Source organism: Anopheles gambiae, chromosome 3, assembly GCF_943734735.2.
Source record: "Anopheles gambiae chromosome 3, idAnoGambNW_F1_1, whole genome shotgun sequence".
In the NCBI taxonomy this organism is placed as follows: Eukaryota; Metazoa; Arthropoda; class Insecta; order Diptera; family Culicidae; genus Anopheles; species Anopheles gambiae.
In genome coordinates this window covers 85,816,386-85,834,687 of record NC_064602.1, presented here as the reverse complement: position 1 = coordinate 85,834,687, position 18,302 = coordinate 85,816,386, and the positions used below count along the sequence as shown (strand labels likewise).

At 44.6% G+C, this 18,302-nt stretch overlaps 2 protein-coding genes across 11 annotated transcripts; both read right to left on the bottom strand.

Moving 5' to 3' along the window:
* Nucleotides 1-404: 404 nt before the first annotated feature.
* Nucleotides 405-16,846, bottom strand: LOC1271176 (transcription factor GAGA). 10 transcript variants are annotated; one of them, XM_061658581.1, is made up of 7 exons: nucleotides 16,610-16,846; nucleotides 14,655-15,364; nucleotides 9,722-10,003; nucleotides 9,231-9,594; nucleotides 8,982-9,134; nucleotides 7,210-7,559; nucleotides 405-7,131 (listed from the first exon to the last, which is right to left on the bottom strand). In XM_061658581.1, exons 2-7 carry the CDS (start codon nucleotides 14,850-14,852, stop codon nucleotides 6,979-6,981), a joined length of 1,500 nt encoding a protein of 499 aa, XP_061514565.1. In that variant the 5' UTR covers nucleotides 14,853-15,364; nucleotides 16,610-16,846; the 3' UTR covers nucleotides 405-6,978. The 10 variants fall into 10 exon arrangements, with proteins under 10 accessions (XP_061514565.1, XP_061514572.1, XP_061514575.1 ...); XM_061658588.1 differs by having other exon boundaries at nucleotides 16,239-16,842; XM_061658591.1 differs by having other exon boundaries at nucleotides 14,655-15,359; nucleotides 16,608-16,842.
* Nucleotides 5,827-6,648, bottom strand: LOC133393179 (uncharacterized PE-PGRS family protein PE_PGRS54-like). Its single transcript, XM_061656648.1, has 2 exons — nucleotides 6,601-6,648; nucleotides 5,827-6,339 (listed from the first exon to the last, which is right to left on the bottom strand). The coding sequence occupies exons 1-2, from the start codon at nucleotides 6,646-6,648 to the stop codon at nucleotides 5,827-5,829; spliced, it is 561 nt and encodes a 186-aa protein (XP_061512632.1).
* Nucleotides 16,847-18,302: the final 1,456 nt, after the last annotated feature.

The following is an 18,302-nucleotide window of genomic DNA, read 5'->3' as shown; positions in this document are numbered from 1 at the left end:
GATTCATCAACCGAGTCTAGGGGTCTTAATTAATAGTTAAGGGAAACACACGTTGCCATTCCTTACACCTGTTATCATCTTGCCATATCAGTTCAGGGCCACAGCACATCCCTTCTATCCTAGTGGACGGCCAAATAGAGCTTTATGGACATCGAAAGCATCGTTGTAGAGGGGCATTCTGTGGCGCGTATGTGCGTTTGCTCAATGAAGGCATGTTAATGGAAGGATAGACCAAATCGACATCTGTTGCTAGAAGAACGAAGTAGTAATAAGAAGATACTGATAATTTCATTAGTAAGAGATTAAGCTGGAAGACTCAGAGTACCAAGCATGCAAGAGCTGGTGAGGAATCTGTCCTGAAATAGATCCTTTTCTTCAAAATTAGCTATAACTGTACTTCCAAATTACACATTCTGCACATAGTTTGTTTGTTTTTATTCATCATTATTCTCTTTATTTACACACACATCTATAATGGTTTACCATGCTCGTTGTTTGCGTCAACCACACACACACACACACACACAAACCACACTCAACGTAGAGCCATTGAGTTCTCGCGTTTCGCAGTGTTTGTTTTGCTGTTGTTCTGTCTGTGCTTTGTCTTCTCTCTCTCTTCTCTTCTCTTCACGATACTTCTCGTCACCCTTTTGTTCTCTGTTTCAATTTAGCTTACTTAAGATTTTGTTTTTTTGTTTTGTTTCATAATTTAGGATTCTTTAATTTCAATCATTAATAGATATAATTCTGTAGTGTTTTCTTTTTTTTAATTTAATTTGTAGTAAATGTGTTATGGATTGCAGTAAGATTTTCCATATTTTTTTTCACCTGTTTTTCCCCCATTTCCGTGTCGTGTTTATATTCAGAAAGGAGTGCGCGCATCATGTGACATTTATCTACCCCTTTTTGTTTATCATTCTTTTGCATTATTTACCCGATTTTTTTTATTTTATATTTAAACTTTTGGTTGAAATTTTCACTAGGAATCGTTCGCTTCGCCCCACAATTCTTTACACAATCAATAATAGTTTGGTGATTAGTGTTTGTTCTTGTTTTTGTTTTGTTAATCTAAAAAGGAAACAATTGTTTTCGTTCTTTTTCTTCTTTTTTTTTGAAATCGAATAAGTGGAATAAGCTTTATCAATGGTTTTTTTCATCTTCTGTTTGTTCATATTTATATTCTTGTGTGCTTTGTTGCTATGGTTTTGTATTTTACAGCGGCGTATCCATCCAAAATGGCAACCCCCCTCTTCATTAGGTTATGTGGAACAATGAAGTTGTGCTGTGTGTACAAGATTTGTCCAAAACACGGTCCCTCTCCTTCGCCCTCAACCTTATTTTTGATACTTTTGTTTGCTTCATTTGCTCTTCCTTTTTAAAACGTTAAGTGCCCCGAATGAGATATGAAAGAAAACGTTTACATTTACGAGTTTGTTGCTTTATACAGCTTTATCATGATTAAAAGCTTGTGTGTGTGTGTTACACGAAGTAAGTGTTTCTTTACACGTTTATTTATATTATTCTTTTCTTTGTTCACTGTTGTGTGCGACCATTTTTGTTTTGTTTTTTTAGAGAGGTTCTATTTCTGTGTTTAACTTATATTTTATCGCTTTCTTTTGGCGCTGAGAGGAAATAGAGATGAGTGTTTTTTTGTTTCACTGTAAAATCGATGGAAAATGTTACATCATTTTGCTTTGCTCTTGAGAGGTTAATGGATCAAAAAATACCAACAATTTAGTGTCATTTACAATTTGCTTCACCATTGCACATTCACCGTTACTAACCACTAAAACTTGTCGCAATTCGTTTCCACCGCTGACTGTGGGGGAGTCTTGGTGGGAGTGGGAGGAGGGGGGAAAGGGGAGAGCTATCTCGTACCTTTTATTTTTCATTCTTATTTTATTGGCCATGCTTTATTACCCCTGGATGCTCAGCTCATTATTCGCTAAAGTTGTACTCTGCTGCTGCTGTTGCTGCTTCTGCTTCGTATTCGTTCTTATTTTGGTTAGCTTCTTTTTTTTCGTCTAATTGTAAAATTTTGGACAAAACACACACTCACGTTTCACTCACATGTTTCATAATTTTTCTTCACGTTTTTTTTTACGTTAAGTGTATCATAATAATAATAATAATGAAGATGAATCACAACATTCTTTTGCTTGTTGCGTGAATGTAGTTTGGTTGTTGGTGAGAGAGTAAACGGGTTTGGGGGGGGGGGGGGGGGGGTGGCGTGGGAGGGAAGGATGAATAGAGCGGGGTTTCATTATTACTATTACAATGGGCTTTGTTGTATAAACGCGATAAAATGACACCAAACATAGATATATAATAGCTACTATTCGTTTAATTCTGCTCTGGCTCATCCCTTCCATGCTGTGTGTGTGGGTGTTTTTTTTTTCTCTGTTTCTTACGCTTTACACCTTTTTTGCTTTGTCTTCGTTAATTTAAAGTACCAACTTAATTCTGTTTCAAGTTTTTTTTCCAACTTCTTTGTTCTACGCATAATAGTAGTTTAATTATATGTATAGAGCTGCGTTCTTTAAGAGACACTAATTCACTTTTAAAGATTTTTTATTACCATTCTTTGCTTTGCTTTGTTGCCAAATCATCTATTCTTTCCCTTTCCTCTCTCTCTCTCTCCCTACTTGCGGTTGCAGTGCCTTTTTGCACAAGAGCCTTCACTACCTGATGTAACAACACGCAAAACCCTAAACGATAGTGACATAATAAATTAAATCATCTGTTTCGCAGCCGCATTATTTTACAGTTTGCTCGTTCAGTTCCAAGTTTACTTGTTTTTCCTAGCAAACACAATACACGATGTATGTCTCTTCCACACTTTCTTAGCATCGTCATATGTAATATGTGCAATTTTTCTCTAATTATGTTGTGTCTCGATGTATGAACATTCTTCGGCACCAAAACAAACAAAAATCGAAAACGTTAAAAAAGCATTTTTGCTATCGTTTTTAACCTTCTTTTTTTTTAAACATTCATTCAACTATTCCGCGGTGACCAATCTGTACACACAAGAGCAAAAGAGGGCATAAAATGCGGGGATACGATTACTTAAATAACGACACACCATTAATGTGTGTGTATCGTGCCGGAAATAACAACAGCTCGATTTTATTGCAGAATAGATTATTTTTTGTTAAAAACACGGGAAACACGTTAAGCTACCTTTTTTTAGAAATAAAACAAAAACAGATGCAGATATATGGCCGAGGGCTATTCGTTTTAGGTTGTTGAAATCGATCGGTTAAAAAAAATAGAGCAAGAGAAGAGATGGAACAAACGTGGAACAGCTACAGAGTAAGGACGAGAAAATGCACTTAAAGCGAACTCAAACACGTTCACTACTGTCCAGGGCTTGCTACACAAATTTACCCTGCAAAACACTACTACACACACCATTGAACGAAAATACAGGGTTTTCCTGATCAGATTCGAATGTGCACATCATCATTATTCACCGCCTATACGATGATTTTCAACAGCTGTCATGCATTGCATTTGCATCACAATAAAGTTTCATTTCAAACGCATGATTTTCAACACTTCACAAATAATTGTCAAACTCAATCCAGTTTGAGACGTGTTGAACATCATGCGGAAGAACTGATACAGGGTTTCCATGTGCACATCATTATTCGCCGCCTTCAAGATGTTTTTCAACAGCTGTCAAATGGTGTAATTGCATTACAATAAAGTTTCAGTTCGTCCACATAATGTTCAACACGTCTCAAACTGCATTGAATTTGCCAGATATTTTTGAAGTGTTGAAAATCATGTGGAAGAACTGATACAGGGTTTTGCGAGTCACTTTCTAATGTGCACATCATAATTCACCGCCTTCAAGATGTTTTTCAACAGCTGTCAAATGTTGTAATTGCATTACAATAATGTTTCAGTTCGTCCACATAATGTTCAACACGTCTCAAACTGCATTGAATTTGCCAGATATTTGTTAAGTGTTGAAAATCATGTGTAACAACTGAAATTTTATTATGACACAAATACACCATTTGACATCCATTTGAAAAACATCTTGAAGGCGGTGAATAACGATGTACACATTCGAAAGTTACTTGAAAAACCCCTGTAAATTATTGTGATGAAAATACAACATTTGACAGCTGTTGAAAAACATCTCGTTAGCAATGAAAAATATTATTGACATTCTAAATTGAATGTCGGAAAACCCTGTAAAAGGTCTAACGGATCTAACACATTACCCGCCGATCGTGTTCGGCATGATCGTACTGTGTTCGAATGACTTTTAAATTTGTTCCTTTTTTATGTAAGCGATTGTGGTGGTGTAGTACGGTACGAAATCACGAACTCATGCACAATAAGTCGAATTTATTTTACTAACATTGGATTGGATTGGTTTTCCCCATATTCCTTTTGTTGCACGTAATAGCGATCCCTCTTCCATAATAGTAGAGAGCAAGATCGTTGGTATGCTATTTTGCTGCTTTAAAAGAGTCATCGTTGGACACCATTGCAGACATCGAGAATATCGAATAACGAATTGCAAAAGTTTGTTTTTATCTTTCTACCTCTCTCTTTCTCTCTATCTCATTATCGAAATCGTATGCGAAAAGACTACGATTCAGAGTTGACAAAACTGGTCTCTTCTTATCTTTAATTTGCCCCGATCGCTAAACGCGGAACTGACTTTGAGCTAAACATTTTAGCAAAAAATTAATTTAAAATGATAATTCCTTCAATTGGAAAACTGAAACCATACAACATTTCAACTACCCTTATGCCACCCGCATTTCCCCGCATTTTCTCTTTACTCTCTACCTCTTCTCTTCGCTTTTGATTCTAATCTCCAAAAAAAAAATGCCGTAGCAGCGCCCATATGCGCCCGGTTTGTCTAAGGGTCTGTGAGAAGATTAGTGCGCTTGGTTTTGCGCTACTAAAACTCATTTACACCAACTCCACACGGGCGCCCTTTATACTCTCAGTGTAGCATTGCCGATTTACATTGAAATATATAGCATTGCCGATTGTTACTTTCTATACACCGTCATAAAAATCGGGGGTTAATATGTTGCTTTTTCTTCTGCCTTTTATGTGTCGGTGTGTGGCATACGACTTCTTCTCTATATATGTACAATATTGGTTGGTTGCTGCTGCTGTTTGTTTGTAAGGGCAAATTATTCGCCTCAAAACAAAAAAAGGGGGAAAAAGTGTGACTAAAATGTACCGCGAAACCCGACGAAAAGGGAAATTATGAAGTGATCGCGCGCCAACAGCACATGTAACATGTTTGCTTTTTCATGTTCGCCCTGCACGCACAACAGCTAGAAATTCGAATTTCGAATCCATACTACCATTAACTTGAAACGGTTGTGCTGCTCGATCGCGACAGATTGTGACACGGCACGGGGTTGTTGCACTGTTCTGTGCGCGCGTATATGTTTGACGACTATCTAACACGCGGCGGATCAGCAGCGCGCGCTTACAACCTAACGCTCCAATTAAGAATGAAATAATCGATGTAAAAAAATAAACATATATACCTCCTCTCTCTCTTTCCCTCCCTACAAGGGTGAGTGAGTTGTTTTGAGGTACCTTCCTCCCAGCACAAGTAAAACCTATTGCCTAGCAAAATTCTAACAAGTTACAAGTAAAAATAAACGGGTCGTTTAAAAGGGCGACGTGAAACGAAACAACGGAGAGGAGTTAATTAAAATCTATACAAACATTGCCAACACACTTTCTACCTCTACCAATCTCTTTCCCTCGTTGCTCATCCAACCATCAACACACCAGCATCGACGACATTGTGTGCTTGTCGTGTGCTCTCCTTTAGAGGATAAAGAAATGCTTGTAGGACGATGGCAAACCGGCATGATCTCCACCACCACCGCCGCCGCCACCACCACCACCGCCACCAGCACCTTCGAGCGCTTCTCCTTCTACTGCTCCCGCACTACCATCCTCACCAGCGGCACCTGTGCCTCCGCCCGTACTACTTTCCGCAGTACTAGCTGCACCACCGTCGTGCCTTTGCTTGCTAGTGCTAGCTCCAGCCGACACCTCCACGATCGTGCTGCCGTCGCCGGCGTCACCAATCACTACATCGTCCTCCAGCACGTTGCCGAGCGTCCGGCGAACGATCCGGCGACGACCGGACGACGACGACAGGGGCAACTCGGTCGTCACGAAGCTAATGCCACCAGCACCGCCGTGATGGTGCGCACTTCGCGAGCCCCGTGCCGTCGTAACGGTCACCACCGTTGACCCATCGAACTGCTGTACAATTTCCTCCTCCTCCAGCTCCTCCACCACCCCGGTGAGCTCCTCCACATCGTCCTCCTCCTCCACCACATGATGCACGTGATGATGATGATGATGATGATCGTCGTGCTGTTGCTGTTGGTTCACCACATGCTGCTGCTGCTGATGATGATGATGTTCGTCTTCCTCCACCTCTAGTGCATGCTGCAACACCTGCTGATGATGATGGTGGCTATGGTGATGATGATGATGATGGTGCAGTAGCAGCTCCTCCTCATCGTCCGTTGTCGCGTCGATGATCACACCGTCCGTCGTGTCGCCACTGACGTCCCCTGCGCCTACCATCATCTCATCGGCTTGCCGGACGGCCACGACCGAACCCGCATCCATCACTATCTCCCGCACATCATCATCCTCCTCGACCTCTTCCACGTGGTTTACAACACCACCACTGCCAACACCACAACCACCACCACCAACACCGCCATCGCCACCAACATCATCCTCGTGCAACACGATCGGTCCAACAACGCTGTTGTTGGAACCGTGCTGTTGTTGTTGTTGCTGCTGGTGATGCTGCTGCTGCTGTTGTTGTTCCACCATCTCGCCCGTTTCCTCCTCTATTTCGACGTCGACACCGCTGTCGATGATGCAATCGTAATCGACACCCTCCACTATCTCATAAACGTCGCCCTCCCCGTTGTCGACGTCCGCATCGTTCTAAGTCAGGCGATTGGTGGTGTCCGTCCGACGTTCCTCTATCGTGTAGACGGTGTTGCCGACGCGGAACAGCTCCGTGTGGGGACGTAGCGTCGGCTCGTGCGTTGCAATGATGCCCGTTTCGATCGGTTCGCCGGTTCGGATCAGTGTGGCCTACATGGGGAGAAAAGGCGAATTAAATTAAGATAACATTCCCTTACTCTGGTGTGAGATACTAAGGATTGAGCTTACCTGATTGAGATTTCCAATTGCGAGCTGGTGGCCATCGAGCGTTTGTACCTGTGCGATCGAGAGCGAGGTGGTGCCGTCCGCGTTTTCGTGCTGCGTGACCACGTGCTGCTGTCCGTTGGCGGCTGCCTGCTCGATCTGCTGTGCCTGGGCCTGGGAAACGGTGACGGATATCGTGCCGGTCGAGTCGATCGTTGTCTGCTGTTGGGCCTGCTGCTGTACCTGCTGCTGTTGGGCCTGCTGCTGTACGACCTGCTGCGCTTGCTGTCCGACCTGATCGCCCGCGACTACCGTACCGTTGCCTGGGTTTGTGCCGTTGCCTCCGTTTGCCTGGTTTGCGTTTGCAGCTTGTCCTATGGGTGACACAAAGCGAAAAAGGAGTGTTTTAATAGATATAGAATAAACAACAAAAAATTGAATTAAAGCTCGTAGAACTTAATTCCTAGCTCTGCTCTGATTCTTAATTAAGTCGTACTATAAAAATAAACGCTTTGTTAAGAGGTTGTCCCAAATTTGCTTTAAGTAGCTATTTGTTCTGAAAAGAACATAAAATCAATATCTTCCTAATCCCACTGTTAAAACATCGACAACAATATGAAGTTGTTAAAATAAAAATGAAACACCTGGCCCATTGAAAATAGATCTTACAGCGTTTTCATAGTCACTTTCTAATGTAAACATTGTTATTCACCGAGTGCAAGTTAGTTGTTAGTTAATTCACATCAAGCTGATGTTTCATTTCCATAATAATAATAATTTTCACTTTCTTCAACATGATTTTCAACGTTCTTTTTTCATCGTTTTTTTCACCGAGAGGAGTGGAGGGGCAATTTTGAAAATGATGTACATATCTTGGTGCGATGCAGTGAAAGATACAATGGCAATAAACCCATTAAGTGTTGAAAATCATGCTTAAGAAATTTAAAATTATTATTATGGAAATGAAATATCAGATTGATGTGGATTACAGGGTTTTACGAGTGAATTTTCAAATAGTGTATTTCCATCATAATGAAATTTCAGTTCTTCCACATGATTTTCAACATCGTATCACCGTATAAATAAACGATGCGCAGCCTCAAATTGCGCATATATTCGTTTTGTCAAAAAATATATCGTTTCGCGCACCCAATTCTGTCCTATAAACGTCATTTCCATAGATTTTCAGATTGCGCCAAGATTGCGCATACATTTTCAAGATTTAATGCCCGAGAGATATTTTTTTGATAGATTAATATATCAAATCGAGCCGTTTTAATCTAAGATTGCGCATCGTTTATTTCTACGCTCAAGCTGAATTGAGTTTGACAGTTCTTTTTGATGTGTTGAAAATCATGTGTAAGAACTGAAATTTCATTATGATGGAAATACACTATTTGACAGCTGTTGAAAAACATCTTGCAGGATGTGAATAATGATGAAAACCCTGTAACATCTCGCACATCAAGGTGAAAAACAATGTTTACATTCGTAAATGATTTGTAAAAACCTATGAGACTCCAATTGGATCGTGAAATTGAATTGAGATTAAAAAGCACAATTAGTTAAGGATTGCTCTTTGTTCTTACGATGTATAATACGTCATATTGCAATACAAAAAGTGAAATTTATGAGCATTGATTGTTCTATTACCTACGATGCTTTTAGCATTTACTTTTAGTAATACTACTCTAATGGCACTGAAACATTGCCTCCAAAACGTGTTATTGATAAACCTTCTTGTTTCAACTCTCCTAATGTTCAAAACTTCAGATAGCCCACACACACTCGTGTACCTTTCTTGCTCTTCCGTACGCGCTCCTTCTTTACGCCCGGTTTCTTGAAATGTCTCAGCTCCAGATGCCGGCGCAGGTTTCGCGACTGTCTAATAACGGCCTGACAGATCGGGCAGGTTGCCGGTTGTTCCGATTGCGATTTGCTCTTGATTTCTAAAAGGCAAAAATAACGAAAAAAAAACGTCACATATCCAGCGTAAATGTAACAAGAAGCAACGCTCGTCCACACAGCCAACCACCACCACTTACTGATGATGCCTTCCTTCGTGTCCACCGGTGTGCCGTCCGCGTTCGTTTCCTTCTTGATGTCCTTCGGGGTGGCCGGGGTCGCTTCGTCCGGGTTGTTCACAATCACCTGAATCGTGGTGCCGTCCTCGTCGGTCGTTTTCATTACCTTGGCTGCCTGGGTGCCGCCGGCACTGTTCGCCGCAGCGCCCGCCTGTCCCTGGTTGGCCGTTTTCTTGGTGCGCTGCTTGCGCTTGCGGGTCGGCAGAAACTGGCTAATCACGTCCTTCGTCACCTCGTCCGACATCTGGTCCGGTGTGATGGTTTCGATAACCTGCGCCTGCACGGTTTGGGTGGGTCCGAGTGTCGTGATCAGTTCTTCAGTTGTCTAAAAAAAAGGGGGAAAAGAGAGTTTCCAGACATTAATGTTATGCTTTTTAGGGTGCATTATTCGCTGCCGCGAGACGAGATGATCCGTGATGCTTCCCCGTGGCTGGAAGTGACCGTTTACTCACGCAAACATTGTTGCCCACGTCGATCACCGCCTTGACGTGGTTCTGGGGCACGAGCGTCGGGTGCAGCTGGATCGACGTGGTGTACGTCGTGTTGTCGTCCTTGTGCGACACCGTCTGGGGCGCCAGGCCCTGGATGTTGAGACAGTGGGCGGCCTGCAGCAGCGACGGCAGCTGCGAATGGTCCACACTGACCTCGCCCCGGTACACGAACTCCAGCAGCGCCTCCAGATCGTTCGCGTTGACGCCGGCCAACATTACGACGGGATGCTTGCACGGTGTGTTCTGTTGATGTGGGAGAAGCAGAGAGAGAGAGGAAGAGAAGTCGCGTGAGTCAGGGCAGCAGCATCAAAACAGAGAATTCCGAAACATTGCGCGTGAGGGAAACGTGGCCGGGCTTTTTTCTTCTATTCAAGAGATTGCGCTCGTGGAGAGAAGATCATTTTCAACCCACACACGCTCATGGGAATTGGTGGTGATGGTGATGGTGGCGACAGGAGCAGAGGTATTGTTGGTTGGTGGAATATCTCACTCAGCTCTAAAGAGAAGTTGATGAGGGTTGATTTCCCGCCACACGTACAATATGCTCGAGACAGTGAGGCGCAAACAATCACCCAACCTCCACCTACCCACCCACAGCAATGGAGAGAGAGAGAGGATGGAAAGCGTTAGAGGAGAGGGAAGAGTGTTTGGGTCGGTGAGCAAGGCAGAGAATGGGATAAATCGACGGAGAAAAAGGGAGACGGCAAACAAACGAAATGAGAAAGCGGGACCAAAAAGAGAGAGAAAGAGAGCGAGAGGGGGAAAGGATTTCTAACATACTTTTTACGAGAAATTGTTTTATCGATTCGCACTGTGTGTAAGTGTGAGTGTGTTTGAGTGTGACAACATAAACCATTCCTCCGTTGCATTGCTACACACCACCTCCCCCAACCCCTTTCCCCTCTTACCCATTTTCATTTTGACATCTATAATCAGCTTTTTATGTTTTTATTCGATTTCGAACGCTAAATTTATCATTATTTTTTATGCTTTTCTTGTGCTTCATATGTTGGACACAAAAAGTGCGCTTTGATGTGCGGACATTTCCGATTTTCCTTTTCTTTTTGCGCAAACACCCACCCATTGCGCAGAATCGAATGGAATTGCGCCACCAACACGACCGCCCTTTCGCCTGTGGCCTTTGTGTTCGGCGTGTGTCAGTGTGTGTGTGTATGTAGGGGGTGGTTTCGTATGTCGTCCTTTCCGTCTTCATTGCCTTATCGCGCCAGCCCGAAGTGGAGGGAGATGGAGTTGGAATAGGAATGTCATGCCAACGGGCAACAACAACGGAGTTCCCGGTCCGTGTGGTGCGCGCCTTTCGTTGGTAAATTATGTATCTTTTATGATTGATAGATAATAAAAGCGCGTTACCTCCTCTCGGTAGGAAAGTGGCACAAATGGAGCATTGGAGAGAGAATACATTGTTTATTGAACAAATAGGGACACATATTGTTGAGACTGAAAGCACAGCAGCTCTGGAACAATGATTGTCAAAAAACGTTCATTTTAATCAATGAAAAAATACATCAAACACTCAGTTTAGTTTTAAATTTGTATTTTATTAGAATTAGAATAAGAAGTATTATATTTTACAAAATTTAAATTTTCTACCTTAAAAGATCCGTAACCAGTGATGTAAAATGTCATGAGCATCACGAGATATTCACCAACGAAAACAATGAACATATCCGTGCTAGAGCTTGATGTTCATTGCTGATACTCAATGAAACTGCGTCATGACATATCGAACGCGACGTGGGAATGCTTGAATCAAACCCTATACTCTGACTTACTTGAGCTAATCAAAATGTCGTCACGAGCACAATCATGACTTTTTCTCGTTGTGAGAAGTGCTGCCAATTGCCACGGTTTCAGTCACCAACACTCATGACTGAAACGAAGTTCAAATCAGCTCACGTACACAACTGAGATGATCAGAGGTGAGATTCAAACAGTTGGTAGACAAATCACATGCTTGATGACATTTTATTTAGCACCCAACGCTTGATCACTCACTTGGTTACGACATTTTATGTCGGTGATAATCATGACATTCTTGGAATATACTTGACGTGTGGTCCCCAGCAGCAAAATGTGCATGCTTGGGTCCAACAGAGCGTGAAAACATGCTCATTTTCTTTCTTGGAGCCACTCGCACGCGCCGCATATCTCCCGTGACTATCGTGATGATCACCAACGGAAAATGTCGCGACCGAGTGACTGACCAAGGGGCTGGTTGCACACAATGTCACCAAGCATGTGATGGTCGCACCAATTGTTTTGAGTCTCACTTCTGATCATCACAGTAGAGTTCGTGACGCTGACATTATATTGTTTCATTATATTGTGACATTATTTGTCTTGACTATGTCAGTGACATTTTGCAGAACTGATTACAGTAAAAAAAAAGTCATGACATAGTGACTGACCAAGCGATAGTCGCAAGAATGTCACGAAACATGCATTGATCACACCAATAGGTTTGAGTATCACCTCTGATTATCACAATAGGGGTACGTGATGCTGACATGAACTTTGTTTCAGTCAGATTTTTTATGACATTGACAGTTACATTTTGCAGCAAACATTGTCCATAAGAAACATTGGAGAAAATAAAAAAATAAAAATAATATATGTTGCTACCAACAGCAGCTTTATTGTGTGCTCATGTATGAAGCACAACCGCTTAAACAGCTTCCCGGGACGATTGCCACCACATTGGGGACGAAGTGAGCGTGTCAGGTTTGAAAAAAAACGGACATTTAAATCACTTCCAGGAAACGGTGTGAAACGCAAAACCACCCAAAAATCCCATCACTAAACCACCCACCCACCCAGAAAGGCCTCATCTTACCACTCCTCTCTTCCAACATACTACTAGGGCGCGCGTTTGTTTATGAATGTTTTTTGGCGAATGCGAATCCATCAGAGGGGGAAAAATCAAAACAGAGCGACGCACCTACAGCTCGATCTCCATTCTCACAGGCACACACAGGTTGCGCTTTGTGCCAATGTGTGTACCCAGAGACAAATGTTCCCTCTCTACGCACTCACGTTGTGCTACGCAAAACACACAACCTGCCAGGCAAGCTCATCATTTATTGAGCGAGATCATGAGGGGGTTTTGGGTGCGAAAAAAGGGAATTCGTTTTCCGTGTCTCCGAGAGCTTCTCCCGACCCCTGGTGGAAAGAGGATACTCGCGTACGCACATACAGACACAAACACACACAGACACAGCCTTCTTTATGAGAGGATTCATGCGCGCTTCTTTCTCATTCCATGCTTCACACCCTTCTCATCAACCTACCACTGCTTGGATCATCGTCTCGTGTGCGTGCGTGTTTGTATGGTCTACATTTCTTCTTCTCCTTCTTCTTCTCAAGAGTGCATGTGCACGAGGAGCAGTAAACAGAGAGACAGCGAGAGGGAGAGAAGCGCAATTTGCACATTTCTCTGTTTTGCTTTCGGCACACGTCAAAACACCCCCAGCGTTGGGTGGAAATGAAAACAGAGAATGCAAAATCTAACCCCCGCATAGGTCGGAATTTGGCTCAACAAGCATTTGCACACACACACACACATTTTGAAATAACGGAAAAGAGAAAGCCAACTCCAAAGTCTCTTTATAACGAGGAGGAATGAAAACGGGTGGTGTGTATTAAAAATAGCATTACACACAAACACACATACACGCATACACATTAGCATTCAAACGTCACCCTGGGAAAGGAATTTTAATGAGCAAAATCATTTAATACTGGTTTATAATGCTAATTTGCTATTTGAACTTGTAATACGGCCCTGCCTTCTGTTGCAATTGCACACGGCAGAGACATTCAATAAAGCGGCAATAAACAATAAAGTGACGTCGTAATAAACAAATAATCAACAAACGTCATCATCCCACAGTCTGGCAACACTGCCAGTCGTGCCGGTTCGGTCTTGTTTGGGAGACTAGCAAAGCGATAGAAGAGTGCTGTGTGCTCTGACGTTTGTTCACGCTGATGCGAAAGGCAAAGCATCGCGCTCTCGTTCTCTCCTGCGCTCTCCTTCCCTCTCCTTTTTTCTTTCTCTCTCTCTCTCGCGGCAGTCTCTTTTTTGCCATTCGGCTTCCTTTTGCCTAACGCACACACGCAGGGCACACAACAGAGACACTTTAGGAGAGAGACTACCGTTTTTCATCTCACTTGAGAAGAGGGAGTCTCATTTGACACTTCTCGCGCTGGGACGTTTTTAATCCTCGAAAATGTTTTGTTTTCTATCAAATTCTTTAAATATTACAAATTGTGTTTCGTTGAATGAAAATTTAAAGGAATGCTGACGAAAAGACACGTTTAAAAAGTGAATCTCCGAAAGACGAAATCCAATCATCTCATCTCTCGCTGCTCACTCGGAGCGAGCGCACGCTCACGTGCTGCTCACTACGGAGAGTAAGATGGTGGGCGAAAATGAGCCACACACACTCACTCACACAAGCGCGCCCCTGTAATCTTTTTGCTCTTGCGTTCTCCCAACCAACCCTGCGGACGATTATTCTCTGTTATGAAGTGATAAGCACACAAACACACACACATATAGGATGGAAAAAAAAACAAAAAAAAACTAACAAAAAACATTGTTTAAAGAGATAATTTTTCTCTTTTTACATACACACACAGCCACACATACACTGTAGTACCGTGTCGCTCTATATTTAACTCAGGAGACTTTCAGTCCCTTCACTTCACCCTCTTTGCCCATTCGACACGCACACACGCACACACACCACCACCACCACAAGCAGCGCTATGCGCCCGCGCACATACACACGGCGAAATGACGACAAAGTGAACTAGCGTGGGGGGGGAGGGAGAAAACGTAAAGAAAAGGAACCACCCCACCACTTCACCTTACCTTCAGCAGATCGAGCAGGAACGGGCTGGCGGCACACAGGACGATCTTGTGCGCGGGGAAGCTCCGGCCACCGGCGGCCAGTGTGACGTCCACCAGGTCGCCATGGCACCGGAGCAGCTGAACTGCGGACACCAGCGAGGTGCCGTAGTCGCCCCAGGTCAGGCTGTACAGCGAGTTAATCGGGAGCGACATCGTCATTCAGGCTCCCGTTTGTGTTGTTGACTTTTTGCTGCGCTTCTCTAATCAAATGCCTTCCTCTCAGCACACACTACTAACACACACACACACGCAGAGCGACACAACTATCTCTCACGCCACCGCGGGGGGAGCAATCTCAAACAAAATTTCCGCACACTGTGATTTTGTTTTTCCTTTTCTCTGCCTCTTCTTCTTCTTCTTTTATTGCACTTTTTGTTATTGCTATTGCTCACAATTCGCACTGCCCGCTCTCACTCACTCACGATTTTTAGCTGCGACGGCGAGTATTCTGCTCCTCGCGGAACCGAAAATAACGCGTTTTTCTTTCCACTACGCACACACACACTTGCACCACACTTGCTCCACTCTCCACCTAGCAATAAGGGGGGGGTGTGTGTGACAAGAGGCAAGTAGGTAAGTTTTCCACTTCAAATTCGGCTCGTTTTCACACCACCAACAGAACAGCCACTCAACTCAATTCAATTTCCACACACACACACCATCCGCCTGTGCTAAAGGAAGAAACATGAAATTACACACGTATTAGTATTATATTACACACAGACACACGCATTCTATTTTCCAAACACCCCCGGGCCCATTTCGATCGCGTAGGCAGAGGAAAAACTCCCGCAAACACACACGCACAGCAGAGTGTGCGGGCACGCACACCACCACCGCACGGACACGTACACGCGCGCGCGCGCGCTCTCGTACCCGTACCCCGGGCCACGGCACACACGTCTTGCACTCCACACGCTACGTAGTACGCGTTCACTACCCTCTTACGAGGGCCGGGATGTGGGGCGGCAGAGGGGGAGTCGTTGTCCTCCTTTCTTTCACCCTTCAGCCCTGCTTTGGAGTGCGGGGCGAGGTGAGGAAGAGGAGACTTTTCGTTACCGTTTTTTTTTCTTCTTTTCGTTTTTTTGCTCTCTATACAGTGACTCAAGCCGAAAATATTAAAAATGATATACAGAGAAGAGTTGGAAATGCTCCCTCCTCATTTACTCTGTTAGAACGCGCGCGTACGCACTGACACACACACACGCACACACAGAATTTCTTCTTGCGTTCTCACTCCCTCTCCCTGTATCTCGCTCTTTCTCGCGTAACGGGATTGAGGGAAAGAAAGAAGGAAAAAAATGCCAAAGCAAAGATAAACCCACACCACAAGCAGCGCGGCCGCGTTCTCTGCGGCCCCACGGTTTGCACGGGCTGTTCCCCGCTCTCTTTCTGCTCTTCTCTGCTCTGCTCCCAGAGACAACCCCGAGAAAGAGCACTGCCCGGCCAGAACCGCGCGTGTTGGATGCAATGCAATCCGGAACGACACCCGGAGAACGACGGCCGCAGTAGCCCGCTCTACAGTGGCCCGCTTAACACACTTACACGGTAACGCGCGCGCCCGTCCGCAGGTAGCTCTACGGAAAAATCGACCTACTCGCACTACGCTCACGAACAATATGGCGACGCTCGCTCACGCTCTCGACGGTTCGAGCGAATCTCCCTTCGAGACCCTCACAACGCGCGTTAGAAACGTGTGTGCGTGTGTGTGTGCGTGAGACAGCTCGCCCCGTGTGCACACCAATACACGCAGGTACGCGCGCTCGCTCGCTCCACGCAGGCGAACAATGCTCGCGCACTGACCAGGCAGCGAGATAAAAAAGAACCCTTTCTCACTACACCCTCGTCTTCCCTCTTGTTTTTTCTCTCTACCTTTCAAACCCATTGCCCAGCAAAAAATAAAAAAAAACTCACACCTTCTCACCGCGCCTTCCGCTCTCACTTGCGCTCTTCTACTCCCGTTTCTTTTTCGAGCTCTACAGATTGCTGCAGCGAGATGAGCTCTTGTTGTTCCGCAAGCACAGGGAAACTCTTTGATGTCTTTCCACGTCGCACTAGCCAGCCCGGGGACGGGTGGGAAAAGCGGGGAAAACTGTCCACGGCAGTGGCTGCACAACGCACTTCTATCGGCTGACTGTCAAAAACTGAATGGTAAAATGAGGAAAAAATGGGGTTGTTTCTATGCCTGTGTGCGTGTATATGTGCGTTGACAACAAGCCCAAGCCAAATGACAAATGGCGTACATGGAATGTTGTGGTTATGTTGAATTGCACCGCAATGCCGACGTAAATATTTTATTACATCTTAGCAACACTCTTTATTCATGGCAAGGAGATATGCTCCTTCTCGCCGTGCAATCGCTTTTCTCTAATTTCTCCAGCTGCACGAGAAAAAAGCGACTTTGTTGTTGTCGTTGACTGCCGCTGCTGCTGCTGCTTCTCTGTTTGTTTTCGTTTCTGTTCGCGTTGAGTCTCGCGCTGAGGCCCTCTTCCTCTGCGATCCTTTTGAAGAGTGTGTGCGGGCCACAGCAGCAGAGGCAGCCTCCTCTCGCTCCGACTCTCTTCTCTCTGGCTGTCTCTCTATTGTGCTCCGCCCTGTTCCCGTTTTTTTTTTTTGCACCTCACCGGCATCCACACCCCATTATGCTCCGTCATTGCTCGGAGGTACGAATAATTTCTCGCGCCCGTCGTGTGTCGAAGCCGCGCGCGGGAAGCCAAAAACCAACATCTGCTCTTTTCTTGTGGCGCTCCCGCCGCCCACAGCGCAGCGAGGTGCCGGCGAGGGCTAATATTCTCGGACTCTCGAGCCAGGCAGCAGTTCTCTCGATATGTACGCCACAACACACAACCGTCCCACGGGTGCAGAGTATGAGCGGTGGCGACCGACGGGCCCAGCAACACTTTGAAGCATCATCACCACGCGGCCGGTCGTCGCCTGCCTTGCTTTCGGCGTGATCTTTCACGCGGCTGCTGTGCTCCCAGGCATGCACTGTGTGATCAGTGCAGTTTCCGCGAAAGGAAGTTGTTTTTGGAATTCAGCTCTAGTAATGAAGCATTTGGAGGCTACCAGCAAGCTGTTAAACTCACGAGAAGCGTGTAAAGAAGACATTAAATCCGTCCAAAGATATAAGTCAGCCTCTGCGATCCACCAAGCAGCTCGGCAAAATCCCTCTATTTGATCGCAACATCTGAGATCTTCCTGTGAGACGTATCGGTGTTCTGAGGATCACTCTGAAGATGTGGATGTATCCTACATTGAGTATCTTCTTCAAAGTCTTCTGGATTTCAGAAGTTCATTCAGAACAAGGAGTACCTACAATTCTTCGGAACAGTTGCAGATCTTCAGCTCTCGTTGCATGGATGTGGTAGTATGAAGTAACGATCGTGCCAAGCCATTCCTAAGGCTAATGTACTGCCTTTCACACTGCTTCGTCCAACAAGCTTCGAATCTTTGTCACCTTGATCATCGTATGTCTTTTCGGAAGTAACACAATAATGTCAATATCATCCTCAAAGCTAAGGAATTGATCATAATTATGTAATTAGAATGGTATCAGCCAGGCAGACACGCCTTCAGTACCTCAGATAATGCTCTAGAAACTCCAAACTT

Bases quoted from the DNA above. Each gene is read 5' to 3' on its own strand.
- LOC133393179 (XM_061656648.1), bottom strand. From the start codon at position 6,648: ATGGATGCGGGTTCGGTCGTGGCCGTCCGGCAAGCCGATGAGATGATG. The intron at 6,340-6,600 runs GTAGGCGCAGGG...CATGTGGTGGAG, and splicing joins GGCAAGCCGATGAGATGATG to GAGGAGGACGATGTGGAGGA.
- LOC1271176 (XM_061658581.1), bottom strand. From the start codon at position 14,852: ATGACGATGTCGCTCCCGATTAACTCGCTGTACAGCCTGACCTGGGGC. The intron at 9,595-9,721 runs GTGAGTAAACGG...CCTTTTTTTTAG, and splicing joins ACGTGGGCAACAATGTTTGC to ACAACTGAAGAACTGATCAC. The intron at 9,135-9,230 runs GTAAGTGGTGGT...TTTGCCTTTTAG, and splicing joins CACGAAGGAAGGCATCATCA to AAATCAAGAGCAAATCGCAA.